The sequence below is a fragment of the Salmo salar genome, chromosome 21 (genome assembly GCF_965601325.2).
Source record: "Salmo salar chromosome 21, fSalSal1, whole genome shotgun sequence".
NCBI lineage: Eukaryota > Metazoa > Chordata > Actinopteri > Salmoniformes > Salmonidae > Salmo > Salmo salar.
In genome coordinates, this window is record NC_138311.1 from 26,862,559 (window position 1) to 26,882,724 (window position 20,166).

A 20,166-nucleotide genomic window follows, 5' to 3' on the forward strand; every position below is an offset into this window, starting at 1 on the left:
TTATGTAAATGTAATATTTCCATTTTTTGCACAAATGTAAAAAAAAATAAAACTGCTTTTGCTTTGTCAATATGGGGTATTGTGCGTAGATTGAGTGAAAAAACCAAATACATTTTAGAATAAGCCTGTAATGTAACAAATTCTGGAAAAAGTCAAGGGGTCTGAATACACTGTATAATATATACCAGTGATTGAATATCTATTAAGAAATTATCTTCAAGATATTGATATGAAGTAATGTGAAATATTAAAGATTACATTTTTTACCGTCGACCAAATGAATGTGTTATGCATTAACGCTTTTGTAAAAAAAACATTACTTATTTTCAAAGTCTTTATTTCTCTTTGTACAATCTGTGAACTCACAGAAACACGCACACTGACCTAGGGCCAGCCTTCCCTACTGATGTCCTAACCTTTAACAACACACAAGTTAAACTGGTCCAGGATCAGATTTGGTGTTCAGGACAGGGAGTGAGCTGACAAATTATCTCCTCACATCCATTACTATAGACGTGACTAATCAAACACAGATACACAGTACACTCATAGGGACAGACATACAGACATAGCTAGCTTCACACAGATGCTCTCTTTAGGACAGCCATACAAAGATAGACAGACACACACACACCAATACAAAGGTTCAGACACAGCTACTCGCTCAGACACAGACGATCAATGGCCAAGAAATACACACAGGAGAGTAATTCGGACACAGATGCACATTCACACGCATACTGTATATTGGAATTTGAAGTGTTTCTGTACATATTGACTTCAGTATGCTGACCGGTCACTAGTGATGTTTCCTCTCCGGACCATCTTTGACAGGATCCATGACCTACACACAGCTCTTTAAGGCTGACGAGGTAACCTAGACCAGGGTTTCCCCAAACTTGGTCTCAAACTCACCAAGATTTGATTATTTGAAGCCGCTGTGTGGTGCTAGGGAGAAGAGAAAAAAAGGGGGGAATAAATAATAACTTGCACCCAGGGTGGGCCCCAGGACAGAGTCTGGCTGGAGTGGACTCTAGCTTCCTCTAACTAGCACACACAGACATCCTACACACTCTGGATTCTGTGTGAACTTACAGACAGTGGCCATATTTGCATGCATGGCTATATGATGCATAATAATAAAACACAAGGAAACGTTTAGTCTCACTGACATACTGTAGAGACATCAGCCCTTCAGTTGGGCAGCTCCTGTCTTACCATGATTGGGGATTCTGCCTCAAGTCACTGGTCCTAATCTGGCAGTGTGTGAATCCAATCAGGCGAACACAAATGGCACCTAAACGTTGTGTATGGGTTCTTTTTTTTGACCTGTCACCAACCAGTGTCACGTGAGGCAAGGTGTCCATGACAACAGTGTAACCATGAAAACAGTGCAACCATCATTATTTGATGCCTTCCGCGTGGAAGCGGATTCATCACCGCTGTCCATAATGGTGGGAACATTCAAGTGAGAGTATGTCCTTTTCAGCAGGAATTATGAAAGAAAAATAAATAAAATAAAATCATTTTGAGTAACTTGAGCACAGGTTTTTGGTGTGGATTTCACTCTAGATTTATGTACAAAGGTGATTGGTTAAATTCAAAAGTTAAGAGATCTGATTGAGAACTAACAGATCTAAAAGCATCCAATCAAAGCGTACCGTAGTAAAAAATGACATAGGTGACCTTTGGCCTTTATGCAGAGAACACTATTAGAACACATTAGTGGTAGAAACATTGCCTTTCTATCGAAGGCGACCATTTCAGAGAACCTATCTTCGGAGAATGACTTAACTTTTAAATTGACACATGAAAGGAATTAAATATAAACTCACAGTTTGACTAAACATAAAATGAAGACACTGACAGAGTGGACTAAGCCTGGCTGAAACAGTAGTGAGCTCTCCATCTCTCCTCTTTCATGTAGACATTCATCTTTGTGGTTTCAGTGATAAGACTGGTATGGCACTATGCTAGCACTCTCCGACAACACATGTATATGTAAACACACACATACTGCACATACAGACTCCTGTGTTGACACACTCACATACCAAGTGAACTAACTTGAAGGTAGTGTGTTCTTTACAGACTCAGACCCAGGGTTACATCCCCCTCTCTCTGTCCATGGGGGATGTGGTTTATGGTTACAGCCCTGTCAATCACAGTTCTCACTCCACCCCTTCAGCTCTGCCCCGCTGGCTTCTGAGAGCTGCTCTGAGGCACCTGATAGGCTAGATCCTCAGTGGGCGTGGCCTGTCCTGTACTCTTGGGCGTGTCGTACATTGACCTACCCGATTGCCCACTGTCTGTCCGTGCGAGTAGGGAGGCGGCGCTACGGCCCATGAAGCTGGAGACTGTGGGTGGCTGGCTCAATGAGGAGATCCCTGATAGGTGGCTTGCAATGTCAATCACGATGGGCGTGGCGTACTCGGCGCCGGAGGCGGGCAGAGGTTCAGAGTAGGCGTGGTAGATGTCTGTCGCCATCGGAGCGCCGTAGAGGTCAGGGTCAGTGTAGCAGTGGTCAGAACCTTCCTCTGGCTTGAAGGTTGACCTCTGACCTAGTGATGTCACCACACCGCTCACCAGGGGCTGGGCATATTCTAATGGAGGAGATGAAGAGGGTGTGTTACACATACAAACACTCAAAGAGAGGGTGTGTGTGTGTGTGTGTGTGTGTACCTGCAGGTTTGGCCTGTAGTCTGGGGGCGTTCCCTCTTCCTCTGAGCCGGCCCACTTCACTGCTGCTGTAGCGGACTGACTCCTCCCCCTCCGCTATCTTAGACGGCAGGAACTGCTTCATACTCTTCCACCAGTCTGGACAGAGACACACACACATTCCCCACACACACCACACCTCCCCCCCCCCCCACACACACACACACACACACACACACACACACACACAGTGTTGTGTTTACCTGTACGGTCCCAGTGAGGTAAATCATAAGCCCCCTCTGAACTCTTCATCCTGAGGAGAGTGAGAACAGAGGAGAAAATCAAAGAGTGTGATACTCTTCCCCCTGACGCTAGGAGAGCAGAGTCCCTGCCCATCTTCTGAAAACGTCAAAACGTCTTCAAACACTATCTTAAATAAGAAGTCACCCCCCCCCCCCCAAAATGGTGCACTTTCCTACAAGCACTGACTTTGCTGATAAGTTCTTTACTCTGGAAAAATGTACTTCCTACAGCTGTGATATGTAGTTGTCTCACCAAGCTATCTTAAGATGAATGCACTAACTGTACGTCGCTCTAGATAAGTGTGTCTGCTAAATTACTAAAATGTAAATGTACTTTGTTGGGAGCTACTGAGTGCATGGGTATTTAGTTGTCGTCACCTGTTTCTCCAGTGCCAGGCACAGACCATGGTCAAGATGAGGGCGGTCAGAACCATGACCAACACTGGCACCAACACTGCTGCCAATGCCACGTCTATGACCACAACACAACCAGTGTGAACCAATCACGATCATCAACACAACTAGATACTGGAACTATTTTCCCTCTATCTGTTCCCTCCCTCCCTCACCGTTGCTGGTGCGTGGGGGCATGGTGGTGTTTCTGATATCAGGGGTGTGGGTGGTGAAGCCGTTCAGTGAGGGGGGGTCTGTGGCCACCGGGGGAGTGGGAGGACGAGGGGGGTGGTTTATCCGTGGCCTAGCTGTCCAATGGGAGAAGTGGCAGAACAGTTATCACCACTCTATGCCAATAGAAAACCTTTGACTGCCCACGAGAAAATCTAATTTACTAATGGGCTAAAACAAATCTAAACACCTGACTTGCATCTGATTGGCTGGTTTGGTTACCTTGATGGAACTGGCATCCGAACAGCTCAAACTTAAGGGCAATTCGCTGGTGCCATTGGGTGGGGCTCATCCTCACATATCGCGCCTCAATTGGTGGGATGAAGTTATTGCGCACTTCCTGGAGATAGTTGGTGTTTCCTTGAAAACTCTGTCAGGAAAGAGAAACAGTCTTCACTACACGTGGATATTGAAGCTACAGTATGTTTCCAAATTATATTTCATGTCATCTTGCCTTTGCCTACTGTACTGTTAATATTATATATGGTTTGTAACAAATGTTTGATTGCTACATTCTTGGGGCAGGTTTCTGTTGTAAAATAGATTTTTAACCTTAGTGAGATCATCTATAGGATAAAAAGCCCTGATTACAGATCCTAACACAGCCACTCAATCAATCTCCATCCATCTTTAATGAGATGCTGTCCTGAGTGACCACAGGACTTAACAACCACAGCCAGCTCTCATGTTTCCTGCTGTAAACAACCGCAATCAATCACTGTTGCCATAGAAACAAACAACTCACAAACCCCCCTGCTCCCCTACTCTTGTCTAAAGTGGCTTCCTCTCTCCTTAAAGGGAAAATTCACTCAAAACTATATTTTGGTATTTCTTTCATTAGTCCACTGTTGATAGATTCCCAAAATGTTTTGCATGTCAGTAGTCAAGTTTTCAAGATATTGGACTTTCAAGAAGCAAAGTGTCACCTGCCACATCATCATGATGCAAAATGCCACAAAGATTGTTTTTGAGTGGAGTTTCCCTTGAATGTTATTGATGAGAGCAGTGTTTAGTTCACCTTGTTCTGGGTTGCATCTGCCTCCCGATAGACGCTCCAGTTCTGTCCGTCATTGCTATAGAGGACCCGATAGGCTGACACGTAGAACTGATACTCCGGGAGGGAGGAGCCTGTAGTGGTGATGCCTGTAATCCTCTTCTCCTTCTTCAGGTCCACCTGTAGCCACTGCTGCTGGTCGCTGTGAGCCGACGCCCAGGGAAGCCCCACCCTTTTAAGGCGGGCCCCAGATGGGCCCCACTCGCTGGGCTGGCCAATCACGTCACTCCATTCCCACACAGAGGAAGCAGAAAGCTGGGAGTCCCTAACAACGCCCGACTCTAGACCCAGTGTCCCATAGCAACCTGAGAAAGAGAGCGAGAGAGAGAAACTGAGTGTATTTTAAGTGGGAGGACACATGACTGTCTTGGCGATTGTTGTAGTGATTGTGGTGTAGTTGAAAAGGTTACAGAAGCATGTGTGGCTGTGGTGGCATCATCTGTTTCTGTATTGTAGCTTAACTCACCACTGGTCTTGAAAGTGAAGAGGCTGTTGGACAAGGGACCACTGGAGAGAGATAGACATAATGATGGAGAGAGATGGAAAGGGAAGAGAAAGCAGATGTATTCTCCCAGACAGACAGGAGTACTTACACAGTGGAGGAGACGTTGTTAGCCAGCGAGCCATCGTAGTGAGGGATGCCCTTACTGCTGACCACACTGATCTGACCGCCCACAGAGTTAGACACCACACCTGCATGGATGGCTGCTAGACACACTGGAGATGACTAGAGGAGGGAAGGAGAATGAGATATTCATTATGATCTATCCAAGTGTTTAGAAATGTGAATTTTTATGTATGAACATCATCAAATGACTTCTATGTCAATTGAATCCTCGCTGCTGTAAGAAAAGGGTTCGAACACTGGAGGGAGAGAGAGGGATGATGAGAGAGGGAGAGAAGAGCATGACAACGGGAGAGGAGAGAGAGAGATGGAGAGAGAGGGAGAGAAGAGCATGACAACGGGAGAGGAGAGAGAGGGATGAGAGGGGGAGAGAAGAGCATGACAACGGGAGAGGAGAGAGAGAGATGGAGACAGAGGGAGAGAAGAGCATGACAACGGGAGAGGAGAGAGAGAGGGAGCGGTCAGTCGGTGGTAAGGATTGTTCCAGTGTCAACTGAGAGGCCATATATCCCAGTGAGTGACAGTAATGGCTTGTATAAGGTTTTACAGTGAGATGGATGACAAAGAACAGCTCTCAGTTCCCAGACATCAGCTTCACAGATAACAGGAGATGAGTCGGCACGATGATGTCACTTCCTGGCAGGGGAACCCTGAGTGGCATGAAACATTTTTTTTTAAACTGATCCAAGGCCTGTTTTAATAGCTATCTATCTATGAAGTGAAGGTGGTAAATGACCTTTTAATAGCATCAGACAAAGGCTCTGCATCTGTCCTCATGCGCTTAGACCTTAGTGCTGCTTCTGACACCACCGATCACCACATTCTTTTGGAGAGATTGGAAACCCTAATTGGTCTACACTAGAGGTCGACCGATTATGATTTTTCAACGCCGATACCGATTATTGGAGGACCAAAAAAAACAATACCGATTAAAATCGGTCGATTTGTAATAATGACAATACTGAATGAACAATGAACACTTTTATTGTTAATATAATACATAAATAAAATCTATTTAGTCTCAAATAAATCATGAAACATGTTCAATTTGGTTTAAATAATGCAAAAACAGTGTTGGAGAAGAAAGTAAAAGTGCAATACGTGCCATGTAAAAAAGCTACCGTTTAAGTTCCTTGCTCAGAACATGAGAACATATGAAAGCTGGTGGTTCAATATTCCCAGTTAAGAAGTTTTAGGTTGTAGTTATTATAGGAATAATGACGCGTCGACTATTTCTCTCTATACCATTTGTATTTCATATACCTTTCACTATTGGATGTTCTTATAGGCACTTTAGGATTGCCAGCCTAACCTCGGGAGTTGATAGGGTTATGAATGCTTACGAGCCTGCTGCTGCCTACCACCGTTCAGTCAGACTGCTCTATCAAATCATAGACTTAATTATAACATAATAAACACAGAAATACGAGCCTTAGGTCATTAACATGGTCAAATCCGGAAACTATAATTTCGAAAACAAAATGTTTATCAGTGAAATACGTAACCGTTCCGTATCTTATCAAACGGGTGGCAACCCTAAGTCTAAATATTGCTGTTACATTGCACAACCTTCAATGTTATGTCATAATTCCGTAAAATTCTGGCAAATTAGTTCATAGTTCGCAACGAGCCAGGCGGCCCAACCTGTTGCATATACCCTGACTCTGCTTGCACTGAACGCAAGTGATACAATTTCCCTAGTTAATATTGCCTGCTAACATTAATTTATTTTAACTAAATATGCAGGTTTAAAAATATATACTTCTGTGTACTGATTTTAAGAAAGGCATTGATGTTTATGGTTAGGTACATTTGTGCAACGATTGTGCTTTTTTCACGAATGCGCTTTTGTTAAATCATCACCCGTGAATTTTGGCCCATTCCTCCTGACAGAGCTGTTGTAACTGAGGCAGGTTTGTAGGCCTCCTTGCTCGCACACGCTTTTTCAGTTTTGCCCACAAATTTTCTATAGGATTGAGGTCAGGGCTTTGTGATGGCCACTCCAATACCATGACTTCGTTGTTCTTAAGCCATTTTGCCACAATATTGGAAGTATGCTTGGGGTCATTGTTCATTTGGAAGACCCATTTGCAACTAAGCTTTAACTTCCTGACTGATGTCTTGAAGATGTTGCTTCAATACATCCACATAATTTTGAAGTTGAAGTAGACTGTGATTCGATGATAAATTAACAGGCACCGCATTGATTATATGCAACGCAGGACATGGTAGTTAACCTAGTAATATCATCAACCATGTGTAGTTAACTAGTGATTATGTGAAGATTGATTGTTTTTTATAAGTTAAGCTTAATGCTAGCTAGCAACTTACCTTGGCTCCTTGCAGCCTCAAGGTCCTTTTGACGCTGCACTCGCGTAACAGGTGGTCAGCGTGCCACGCAGTTTCCTCGGAAATTGCAATGTAATCGTCCATAATCGGCATCCAAAAAGGCCGCTTTTTTTCCCATCTTCGTAAAGCAAAAATCAGAAACTTTTTGGCTAAAATTTATGCAGCTTTCAAGGTTTTACTGCTAACCAACAAAGCATTACATGGGCTTGCTCCTACCCATGTCTCCGATTTGGTCCTGCCGTACATACCTACATGTACGCTACAGTGACAAAATGCAGGCCTCCATACTGTCCCTAGAATTTTTAAGCAAACAGCTGGAGGCAGGGATTTCTCCTATAGAGCTACATTTTTATGGAATGGTCTGTTGATCTATGTGAGAGACGCAGACTCGGTCTCGACCTTTAAGTCTTTACTGAAGACTCATCTCTTCAGTAGGTCCTATGATTGAGTGTAGTCTGGCCCAGGGGTGCGAAGCTGAACAGCAAGGCACTGGGGAGAAGAACCGCCCTTGCTGTCTCTGCCTAGCCGGCTCCCCTCTCTCCACTGGGATTCTCTGCCTCTAACCCTATTACAGGGGCTGAGTCATTGGCTTACTAGTGCTCTTCCATGCCGTCCATAGGAAGGGTGCGTCACTTGAGTGGGTTGAGTCACTGACGTGACCTTCCTGTCCGGTTTTGCACCCCCTTGGGTTTGTGTGGGAGGAGATCTTTGTGGGCTATACTCAGCTTTGCCTCAGGGTAGTAAGTTGGTGGTCTGTTGATATCCTTCTAGTGGTGTGAAAGCTGTGCTTTGGCAAAGTGGGTGGGGTTATATCCTGCCTGGTTGGCCCTGTCCAGGGGTATCGTCGGACGGGGCCACAGTCTCCGCCGACCCACCCGTTTTAATCTCCAGTATCTATGCTACAATAGTCAATGTGCCGGGGGGTTAGAGTCAGTCTGTTATATCTGGTGTCCTGAATTTAAGTATGTGTCCTCTACTTCTCTCCCTCCCCTCCCGGATTACCAGAGCCCTAGGACCATGCCTCAGGACTACCTGGCCTGATGACTCCTGGCTGTCCCCAGTCCACCTGGTCGAGCTGCTGCTCCAGTTTCAACTGTTCTGCCTGTGGCTATGGAACCCTGACCTGTTCACCGGACGTGCTACCTTGTCCAGGACCTGCTGTTTCCACTCTTTCTCTACCGCACCTGCTGTCTTGTCCTCTGAATGCTCAGCTATGAAAAGCCAACTGACATTTACTTCTGAGTTACTGACCTGTTGAACCCTCCACAACCACTGTTGGTCATCTATGAACATTTGAACATCTTGAAGAACAATCTGGCCTTACTTACTTTACTCTTATAATCTCCACCCGGCACATTCAGAAGAGGACTGGCCACCACTCAGAGTCTGGTTCCTCTCTAGGTTTCTTCCTTTCTAGGGAGTTTTTCCTAGCCTCTGTGCTTCTACATCTGCACTGCTTGCTGTTTGGGGTTTGAGGCTGGGTTTCTGTACAGCACTTTGTGACATCAGCTGATGTAAAAAGGGCTTCATAAAAATGTTTTATTTGACTTTGATATACATCCTTCCTTAATTCCTTCCGTGAGTTAATATCATATTAAGATCACTGAAAAGGTTGGATTGTTTAAACATTTCCCTCTCTCTTCTTAAAGCATTCCCTTAGCTTTCAAGTAACTAACTTAGTAATTTGCCGATGTCATAAAATTGATCTATTCATTCATATATTGGCAAAACACGTACACACACTGCTGAACACACATTTAGTGAGACCACAGTTCCCAGCAGTGGGCAGCTGTGTGAGTGAAGTGGGATGGTTTTCCTGGTAAGGCCCCACATGGGGTTTCACAGCTGACAGGACAGCGGGTAACACCAAAGGCACCGTGTTGTGACACACACACACACACACACACACACACACACACACACACACACACACACACACAATGCAATCATAAACACGTTCTACACATTCACACACACGCACAGACTTTAACCACATAGTCGAGGTACCCACAGGCACTGAACACTTGCCCTCACAGCTCTACAACATCTCAGTAACACACCACATCTGAAGCAGCACCCCACCAAACCACTAACACAAACACACTGCACTGCTCCAAACCACCACACCCAGCAACTCAGAGCACTGACCGCTTTCACACACACACACACTCACATAATGCACGCACACGCACACACCGGGAGATCCAGTAGAGCAAGAGAGAGAAACAAATTCCTACTGAAAAAGTTGAGAGTGTGAGAGTAAAGTAGAGGTTCAGAGATGGGTGGGGTGCACTGACCCCCCTGTGACTTAAGGTGTGGTCCAATGAGCAGCAGACGGCAACGCTCCATAAAAACCAAAGTCAGACTGACTCGGGTTGTAACCCCGTACAGCTCTGTTTGGCTGAACATGGAGAACCGGGAATCCTGTTCTGCTATGCAATCTGCAACACCGCTTACACAAGCTCAGAAACACACACACACACACATACTACACCACCAGGTACAAACGTACGCCTGCACGCATGTACACACCAGTCCGCTCAGCACTCTCCTCCAGATGGACTGGATTAGAAGAAGCTGTTCCTTCGGCCAAACAATTAGCTCACCACCCCCAAACCCCCCGTCTCCTCCCCTATGACTCAGAGACACACATACATACACACAAACACTCTTGCCCTCCACTGTGCCTCGGAGCACCAAGTCTAGGACCAAAAGGCTCCTTAACAGCTTCTGCCCCCAAGCCATAAGACTGAACAATTAATAATTAATCAAATGGTCACCCGGACTATTTACATTGACCCCGCCATTTGTTTTTACACTGCTGCCACTCGCTGTTTATTATCTATGCATGGTCACTTTAACCCTACCTACATGTACATATTACCTCGACTAACCTGTACCCTGTACCCCCGCACATTGACTCTGTATATAGCCTCGTTATTGTGTTACTTTTTTACTGTTGTTTATTTGGTAAAAAATGTCTTAACTCTTTTTTGAACTGCATTGTTGGTTAGGGCTTGTAAGTAAGCATTTCACGGTAAGGTCTGAACCTATATTCTGCGCATGTGACAAATAAAGTTTGATTTGATTTGAGCCACCACTGGGCCCCCCTCTTCGATAACACCCACAACCCCAAATGTAACCCTCCCACCCCCATGGCCCCCCGACCCACCCAGGCATGAGGTCATCATCCGCAGACTCACTCGGCCCCCATGACCTCAGACACAGCCGGGGTATTGTGAGGTCATCAGCCTGGGATGTGCATACGCTGAGAGAGGCTCTGTTTACAAAGAACTTTGTGAGAGGGGGGGACAGACAAGGTCCAGCAGGGCAAAGAGAGAGTGAATGAGATAGGAAAAAGAGAGATTGGAGGAGAGAGAGAGTAAAAGAGATATAGAATGAGCGAGAGAGGGGAACATAGCCATGAAGTGAGTCATGACTGTGTGTGTGGCCAGTTAGTTCCTGTGGGGTAGTGGCAGTAGTGGTGGGTACTGCTGAGTGATGAGCAGGACAGAGACAGACTGAGTTGGTGGAGGGGGGGTATTGGGCAGTGTGAATCACCTGGGAACTGTGTGCCCTCCACAATGACTAACACACACATACCACACAAATGCACACGTTTATACACACACACACACACACACACACACACTCAGTTCCCACCCAGTCTGTCTCTGTTTCGTTGACTTTCTCATCACTCATTACCCAGCACCACTCATGCACATCCACAAACCATTCCCTGAGTACTGCGCATATACTCACGTCTCTGTAGCCGTGGGGTACGGTCCCAGAGATCTCCCCAACAGAGGTCAGACATCCTGCAGGACAGTATCTGGTGAACTCTGCCTCAGTGAAGTGGATTCCTTTGTCGAGACAGGTGATCAGATCTACAAACAGGGATGCAAACTGGTGAAGGTCCAAAACATGCAAAGAAATCTGTGTAAAGTGCAAGAAAATGTGCCTATTTTCAGAGAATGTGATAGCAGGCCAAGTATCACGATACCAAGTAGTATCGTGACACCACACGGTTTGCCCCAAAAAGATTGGTGCCAAACAGAATTAAAGGAGCGCCAGAAAAATACATCGATTTTTTTTATTAATATTTAGCTTAGAATTACATTGATTGATTATATGCATCCTACCATTGAAGCACATTATTCAACAGGCTAGGCTATCTTAGTGGTTCCCAACCTTTTTTGAAAAGTCTCATACCTTGATGGGATAACAAATTCTGTGGCACACCAAAAATGTCCCTCTTAATATATTCAGTGGTAATGACCTCCGTCTCATCTGATCCATACTGCAAATCATCCATTTTCTGTGACAAAGACATATATAGATTAAGGGCGTTTTCTTATATCCCCATATGATCTGGATCCCGGAGTGTTCGGCACCCTGATCCTCCCTATAAAACATGTGTGAAACGCAAACAAACCCTGGCTGAAACTAATCCTGGACCTGAGTTGGTAGCTTTCCAAGATCCTGGACAAGAGTAAATCTAATCAAATTGTATGTCACATACACTCGCATTAACATCTGCTAACCATGTGTATCAAAATGCGAATGTAGCAAAATGCTTGCGCTTCTTGTTCCGACAGTGCAGTAATATCTATCAATTCCACAACAACCACCTTAAACACACAAATGTAAAGGGATGGAATAAGAATATGTACATATAAATATATGGATGAGCGATGGCCGAGCAGCATAGGCAAGGTGCAATAGATGGTATAAAATACAGTATATACATATGAGATGAGTAATGTAAGATATGTAAACATTATTAAAGTGTGATTATTTAAAGTGACTAGTGATACAATTATTAAAGTGGCCAATGATTTGAGACTGCATGTAGGCAGCAGCCTCTCTGTGTTAGTGATGGCTGTTTAACAGTCTGATGGCCTTGAGATAGAAGCTGTTTTCAGTCTCTCGGTCCCCGCTTTGACGCACCTGTACTGACCTCGACTTCTGGATGGAGCGGGGTGAACAGGCAGTGGCTCGGGTGGTTGTTGTCCTTGATTATCTTTTTGGCCTTACTGTGACATCGGGTGCTGTAGGTGTGCTGGAGGGCAGGTAGTTTGCCCCCGGTGATGTGTTGTGCAGACCGCACCACCCTCTGGAGAGCCTTGCGGTTGAAGGCGGTGCAGTTGCCGTACCAGGCGGTGATACAATTGATGCTCTCAATTGTGCATCTGTAAATGTTTGTGAGGGTTTTTGGTGACAAGCCAAATTTCATCAGCCTCCTGAGGTTGAAGAGGCACTGTTGCGCCTTCTTCACCACACTGTCTGTGTGGGTGGACCATTTCAGTTTGTCCGTGATGTGTACGCCGAGGAACCTAAAACTTTCCACCTTCTCCACTGCTGTCCCGTCGATTTGGATAGGGGGTGCTCCCTCTGCCGTTTCCTGAAGTCAACGATCATCTCCTTTGTTTTGTTGACGTTGAGTGAGAGGTTGTTTTCCTGACACCACACTCCGAGTGCCCTCACCTCCTCCCTGTTGGCTGTCTCGTCGTTGTTGGTAATTAAGCCCACTACTGCTGTGTCGTCTGCAAACTTGATGATTGAGTTGAGGCATGCATGGCCCCGCAGTCATGGGTGAACAGGGAGTACAGGAGGGTCTGAGCACGCACCCTTGTGGGGCCCCAGAGTTGAGGATCAGCGAAGTGGAGATGTTGTTTCCTACCTTCACCACCTGGGGGAGACCCGTCAGAAAGTCCAGGACCCAATTGCACAGGGCGGGGTTGAGACCCAGGGCCTCAAGCTTAATGATGAGCTTGGAGGGTACTATGGTGTTGAATGCTGAGATGTAGTCAATGAACTGAATTCTTACATAGGTATTCCTCTTATCCAGATGGGACAAGTGGCATAGGCAAGAGTACCAGGTATTGTGACGCTACAGCGCCCGTCGTAAACAAGCTAGCTCACTAACGTAATGTAGAATATGGGTCTTGCTAATCGTACCCTGAAACTGTTATTTTCACGTCCTGTGAAAGCAAAATGTATTCTGTAGAATTCTCACAAAAGCTATTTTGAGAAGAGAAAATAAAGTGACGCGTCTGCGTCCCTGTACAAAGACAAACATCACATTAACTCAGCTCTCTGTGTCTGTATTCGACGCTGTCTAGGTAGACACGCACACAGACGTCACATTAACTCAGCTCTCTGTGTCTGTATTCCACCCTGTCTAGGTAGACACGCACACAGACAGATCACATTAACTCAGCTCTCTGTGTCTGTATTCCACCCTGTCTAGGTAGACACGCACATGGACACAAGCAGAACAGACATGTACAGACGGACCGACACACACACAGTGTGCTGTAACGGGCGACATGGTCATTTTTTAAAGAAAAACCCTGAGGGGATGCCCACAAGGTTAGAAATCCCATCCAGTCATTGAGGATGATAACGCTCTCTAACATATGAATGTGTAATAACATATCCATCCTTCTTTCACCCCATCTCTTTCTCTCTCTTCAGTAATTTGATTTCCTTCTTTCAGAGGATGTGGATAAAAGCTTTGTTGCATCTCCCTCCCTCTCGTCACTCTCCCTTCTGCAACCCTTCTGTCTCTCCATCCCTTCTGCAACCATTCTCTCTCTCCACCCCCTGCATCCCCCTTTATCTTCCTTTCCCATCTATCTTCCTTTCCCATCTATCTCTTGCCTCCCCACAGTACTCCAGGGAGGCTGACGAGGTAGACAGACTCTTGACAACAGAAGTGTGACCACAAGCTGGATCTGCAGTGCACAGCGCTAATGGCTCTCAGCGCACACACACACACACACACACACACACAGTCTGTGCCACTAGTCTGCAGAGATGTACAGCTCTTTGGAGTGGTGTGTGACGAAGCCCAGCCACACAGGGACAGGTTGGGCTTCATCTAAGGGTTCTGGACACGTACACAGTGTTCCGGACACGCTCACTGCAACAGCACACCTCACCATTAAGACCAGGATTCGATCCGATCACGCTTATAGACAATGCAGATTTTAAAGGCGCTTAAGAGACGGGCTGCAGTAAACGACAATTTAACCGTGAGAAAAATCAACCTACCTCGCCAGAACAGCGGCCCCAGTTGTTGTCGGCAGGTAGCCTAGTGGTTAGAGCATCGGGCCAGTAACCAGAAGGTTGCTGGATCGAATCCCCAAGCTGACAAGGTAAAAATCTGTCGTTCTGCCCGAGCAAGGCAGTTAATCCCCCCGCACATCTCTGATTCAGAGGGGTTTGGTTAAATGCAGAAGACACATTTCAGTTGAATACATTCAGTTGGACAACTGACTAGGTATCCCCCTTTCCCTTGTCAACTCCAATGTTGTCATTAAAACATTGTTTGATTGGTTGACAAGGTGAACTACGCTCATTGGTCAACCATGCGCGGCAGCCGCTCAAGACTTCAGCTAATTTAATCTTTTGGCTCTGAGCCATCAGCACCGTCCACGGGACCGAGCACCAAGAACCGCGCGGCTTGCAAAACGGCTGGCATTTTGCCGCTCACCGCCTTACTCCCATTAAAGTCTATGCGACCTTTGCCGCTTCCTGCAGCCCGTGTGTAAACACCTTAAAGGCAACGTTACCCCATTCGCAGGAGATCGCATTCAAGGTAAACGATGCAGACGTCGCCTCAATTGGAAATTACCTTTAAAATGTCAAGCGCACTATATACAGTTGTTTCAGATTGAATCTTGGCCTAAACATCCCTGTCCTTCCATCTGCCCTCGACCAAAACGCTCCTTTAACTTCCTTCTCACATCCTATCTCACCTTTTCTTATACCCTCTATTTCTCTCTCTCTCACACACACACACACACACACACACATTCACATAAAGACACACAAAACACGTCCACACATGCAAGCTCACGTCCACACATGCATGATGAACACACGCAGAGCTGTATGTCTAGATGAAGAACTCCAGTATTAAAACACACGGTTATGTGGAGATAAATGCCAGCTGTAATACTCTCCAGGGATGCTCAATGTCTGTCATGTTCCAGCAGATCAGTTTCCTCACATCTCCCTGGAACGGTATTCACTACATACATCTCCCACACACTGACAGAGAGCAACATGAGATACCACTTACAGACAACACAGTCAGTCTCATACATTTAAAATAGTTATTTATCCAGTAAGGAAAAGGAGCAAAAGGGAGAGAGAGTAGACGAGGCGGAATGGGAAAAAAAGAGGGAGCAGAGAAGCATATATAATAGGACTCACATGAGACCCTGCAACTCCCAATCATGCAAACACACACTGCTACCTAGGCAACTCCCTCGGCCATGGGGGCGCAATGTTACTGTAAAACAATCTATTGTAATCTCAACTAAGAGTTAACACAGCGGTCTATGATGGGTGACATTGTCATATCTGAGGATTGGGACACCAGCAGCAGCTTGAATGATCCCCTCACAGCTAGGATGCAGTTCAGACCCCCAACCCCTGACCCCTTGTACCTGTGTGTTCTGTGGTGGAGTAGGACAGGGAGAAGCCCCGCCCACTGCGGTGAGTTCCACTCATGAACTGGATGGTGACCCGGTTCCCAGCGGACTGGATGAGCTCAGGAACCTTCAGACCCAGACCACAGAACTTCACTGGTGGTCGGGAGGAGAGGGGTAAGTTACTTAATAACCACTCTGATGTAGTGGTCATTATCTACATTCAGATAGTGGTACAGACATTTATTCTATTGATGTGTTTGTCACATACTGACATACTGTGATTTATATTGATGGATGATGTATATTTCATACACCCCTCTCCTTTCCCCTAGGAGATAATGGAGCCATTCCCTAGCCCCTCCATCTCCATCCCTCTCTCACCTATCTGGGTCCTCTGGGGTCCTACACCGTCGTAGATTCTGAGGTAGTTGACCTGACAGTTGTTGTCCTCTATGTCCAGGTCAGCAAAGCGGAAGTGTAGCCTCCGGCCCTGCGGCACACTGATCTCCCACTCACACACCGTGTGGTTGGGGTAAGTCCCGGGGTAACCCAGAGAGGACAGGGTCCCACTGCTGGGGCCCAACACACTGGGGCCACAGCCATCACCTGTAGACACACACTGAGAGACTTAGGGGAGACATACATGTACTGTTCCTACCCACACATAATGGGTGGATGTATACGCACATAAGGATTGTGTTACACAACTACACATTATGGATAAATATAGAGTTAGAAATATCAGTGGGATAAACGTAGACATGTTCTGACTGACACACCAGTAGTTTGGGCGGGAGAGAATGAGTGTGAGGATTTTACCATCACTGTTTAGTTTTCTGTATTCCAACGGAGTTCTAGTGAACAAATCCAGTGCAGCTGATTTAAGTCAATCATGACCGTGGTTTATGGCTTGACCTTTGACCCTGTCCTATAGTGTACTAGGCCCAGTCAGAGGCCTCATTCGAAAACAAGACCAAGTTGATGTCCATCCTTTAATCCATTTAAAGTCAAGCTAGGTGGAGTCCACCCCATATTGCTACACTTTACAGATGTGCGAAAACAGAGGTAAAGACTAGAGCTATAATGGAATAGGCTAGGGTTAGTTTTCGGACCAGAGATAACAGTGGACAGTTCTGCCATGGGCTGAGTGGATCCAAGGCTGGGCTGGTGTCATGTAACGTAACTGACATATTATTCAGATGAACTTGACTACACGGGACTCCCTTCAAACACGCCACTTCGATACATGCGTTTTCGTTGCAGGTTAGGATAATATTTTCGCTAACCCTAAACCTTTTTCCTAACCTCGACCTAATTATCCTACCTGCTATGTTAATTCTCATAACCTGCTAAAAAAATCGTAGTTGTATCGAAGTGGCGTGTTTTTTGTGGATCTAAACACCTAGAGAGAAGCAGCTTTCGGATTAGTTTACACCAACCAAATGCCGTACTCTGCCACCAATGTTTCCAAAAGCTCAAAAAAACGTCCAAGTGACAATTGGAGAAGTGATATACGTTTCTGGACCAAGTTTGTGGGGTTAAATAGACTGTTATTTAACTCGTCCCTAGCCTACCCGTACCACCATGAGACTTTGTTGAGGCTGTTTACCTCTCTACCACTTCAACCCCTCCCCCCTCCGTTAAAACGTTACCAAACGGTGTATTATTCTCTTTTATAAGATGAAATCCTGCCCACAAATGACTGTTTATTTTTGCACTGTCTGCCCTTTATATCTAGTCTAAAACACTTAAATAACCAATTCCAATGACTACCAAACTACTCGGAGAAGAGAGCAACTTTTGCAGTGTGATTCTGGCTACATATTTGGGATCTGGGAGAGAACGAAGCAGTCGAGCCATGTAAGGTAGGCTTATCTAGCGAGCGTCTCTTTTCAACCCTGCTGAGGCGCAGCAGCATAATCTCTGCCGCTGGCTGTCCGGAATTCAACAAAGCAGACACACTTCATACTAACACTGCGTCAACGCGAATCTGGTACTGTCTATATGTATCTAGTGTACACTTGTATTACACATGGTTACATTAAGTGGCACAAACCTTTCTGCGCTCGACTGCTTCTGGCGGCGAGGAGGATGATGAGAGTCGACAGGAAGAAAAGCCCGGCCTCTGTCGGTCCTCTGCCCACCATTACCGCTCTGCCCATAGCAGCCTGCAGTCCGAATGCATACTGCTCGCTTTCACACCGGTGAACTCAGAGTTTAGTCTGTATAGCAGTTTAAAACGCTGCTCCGCAAAACCTCCGTCCTCAGTCAAAACCTCTACTTCTTCTTTCTGCGCTCGGAAACGTCCGACGCGGTCAGATTCGTTTTCACAACTGAATCTGAAGGAACATTATCCAAACTGCTGTAGGACGACTTCCTCCACGTCAGCTCCTCCCACACTGCAACATGATTCAATAGGAATCCGAAGTCCACCAAGTGGTATGACGGAAGAAATGAAGAAATATTAAGCATCCTGCAACGACTGTTCCCCGTTGAACGTGATAGGGGTGAACCAGATAATCAGCATCCACTGGAGGACAAATTGTCATAGGTCTACAACCTATTGCCCATACTGCCAAATACTGTACCTGCCCAATGCCCTGGCCTAAGACCCAACCACAGTGTTAGTGTCAGTACTTAGTTGTTGTGTGCAGATAGAAGGCTTACTTTTTCACTCCAATAACACTGAGTGGCCTAGTTATTGACTGTCTGTTGTAATTAGTAGATTGTATGCCAGTAAGCATCTATAATTAATGAACACATTTTGGCCAGTGTCCAGATGTTCCTGAGTCCCAGTGGTACATTCGTTTCTTTCTACATTTATGTCACACACACATGCGTTTATTATGGCTCAGGCACACTTGGCAGAGAGGGAAGAACAAGATAGCTTGCTTTGGATTTTGATGCAACTAACTGAGTATCCATTAGTAACCCGTAGCAACAAACAGTGTTTTTGCCTAGTGTATGTGTGTGTGTGTAGGTCTACAGTTGAGGAATCTGAATGCATACAGATGTTTTCTACAGGGACATGATTTCTGCTATGTAGAGGAGTGGCCGAAAATTGTCTCGTTATTGAATATTATGTCCTCTCTCTCTATCTCTCTAGTGTGTAAAGTTTGGGGAATTCCAGTAATGTGTGTTATTGGAGTGTTCTTATCAGTAGATGCCCTGGGGAAAGGCTTGGCTATGCCGGTTACGCAGCAGACAGCAAAACAGTTCTCCTGCAGACATTTCTAGGCAGTGGATAGTGGCTGGAATCCTCCTCTCTAACAGCTAACTTCTCACATTGACCAAATGTGTTGTCTAAAAGTAATACAACATGTTCCAAATGATCTAAATAGCAGAAATATGTTTCTGATTAAGAGGTTGACCTCTGCCCCCTGAATAGAAATAAAGGATGGCATTGAGAAGTACACCACATCAGTCATTGGCTTCATCAATAAGTGCATCTGACGTTGTCCCCACTGTGACTGTACGTACATACCCCAACCAGAAGCCATGGATTACAGGCAACATCCGCACTGAGTTAAAGGGTAGAGCTCCCTCTTTCAAGGAGCGGGACTCTAACCCGGAAGCTTATAAGAAATCCCGCTATGCCCTCCGACGAACCATCAAACAGGCAAGCATCAATACAGGACTAAGATCGAATCGTACTACATCGGCTCCAATGCTTGTCGGATGTGGCAGGGCTAGCAAACTATTACAGACTATAAAGGGAAGCACAGTCAAGAGCTGCCCAGTAACATGAGCCTACCAGACGAGCTAAATTACTTCTATGCTCGCTTCGAGTGAGAACTTTACTGGAACTAAGGGGCCTCGCCCGAACCATGAAAAACAGACCCAAACTTTATTTTTCCTCAATCAAACTTTACAGGCACTATGCATTGGGGCCAGTAGCATTCTAGTGGCATCTGCCAAACCCAGATTCGTCCGTCGGACTACCAGATGGTGAAGCGTGATTCATCACTCCAGAGAACGCGTTTTGACTGCTCCAGAGTCCGATGATGGAGAGCTTTACACCACTCCATCCGACACTTGGCTTTGGGCATGGGGATCTTAGGCTTGTGTGCGGCTGTTCGGCCATGGAAACCACTTTCATGAAGCTCC

At 45.8% G+C, this 20,166-nt stretch overlaps 1 protein-coding gene across 3 annotated transcripts; it reads right to left on the reverse strand.

Moving 5' to 3' along the window:
* Positions 1–320: 320 nt before the first annotated feature.
* Positions 321–18,448, reverse strand: LOC106582006 (discoidin, CUB and LCCL domain-containing protein 2). 3 transcript variants are annotated; one of them, XM_014164636.3, is made up of 13 exons: positions 18,116–18,448; positions 16,441–16,665; positions 16,075–16,212; positions 11,375–11,499; positions 5,232–5,365; positions 5,105–5,145; positions 4,603–4,943; positions 3,807–3,954; positions 3,530–3,661; positions 3,339–3,432; positions 2,922–2,971; positions 2,683–2,817; positions 321–2,603 (listed from the first exon to the last, which is right to left on the reverse strand). In XM_014164636.3, exons 1-13 carry the CDS (start codon positions 18,219–18,221, stop codon positions 2,185–2,187), a joined length of 2,088 nt encoding a protein of 695 aa, XP_014020111.2. In that variant the 5' UTR covers positions 18,222–18,448; the 3' UTR covers positions 321–2,184. The 3 variants fall into 3 exon arrangements, with proteins under 3 accessions (XP_014020111.2, XP_014020112.2, XP_045560566.1); XM_014164637.3 differs by lacking the exons at positions 16,441–16,665; positions 18,116–18,448 and adding an exon at positions 11,825–11,930; XM_045704610.2 differs by lacking the exons at positions 16,075–16,212; positions 16,441–16,665; positions 18,116–18,448 and adding an exon at positions 11,825–16,059.
* Between the last annotated feature and the right edge of the window lie 1,718 nt (positions 18,449–20,166).

Coding starts and splice junctions, on each gene's coding strand:
- LOC106582006 (XM_014164636.3), bottom strand. CDS start 18,221: ATGGGCAGAGCGGTAATGGTGGGCAGAGGACCGACAGAGGCCGGGCTT. Junction 16,666..18,115: donor AAGCAGTCGAGCGCAGAAAG/GTTTGTGCCACT, acceptor GTGTGTCTACAG/GTGATGGCTGTGGCCCCAGT. Junction 3,955..4,602: donor CAGATGCAACCCAGAACAAG/GTGAACTAAACA, acceptor CTTTCCTGACAG/AGTTTTCAAGGAAACACCAA.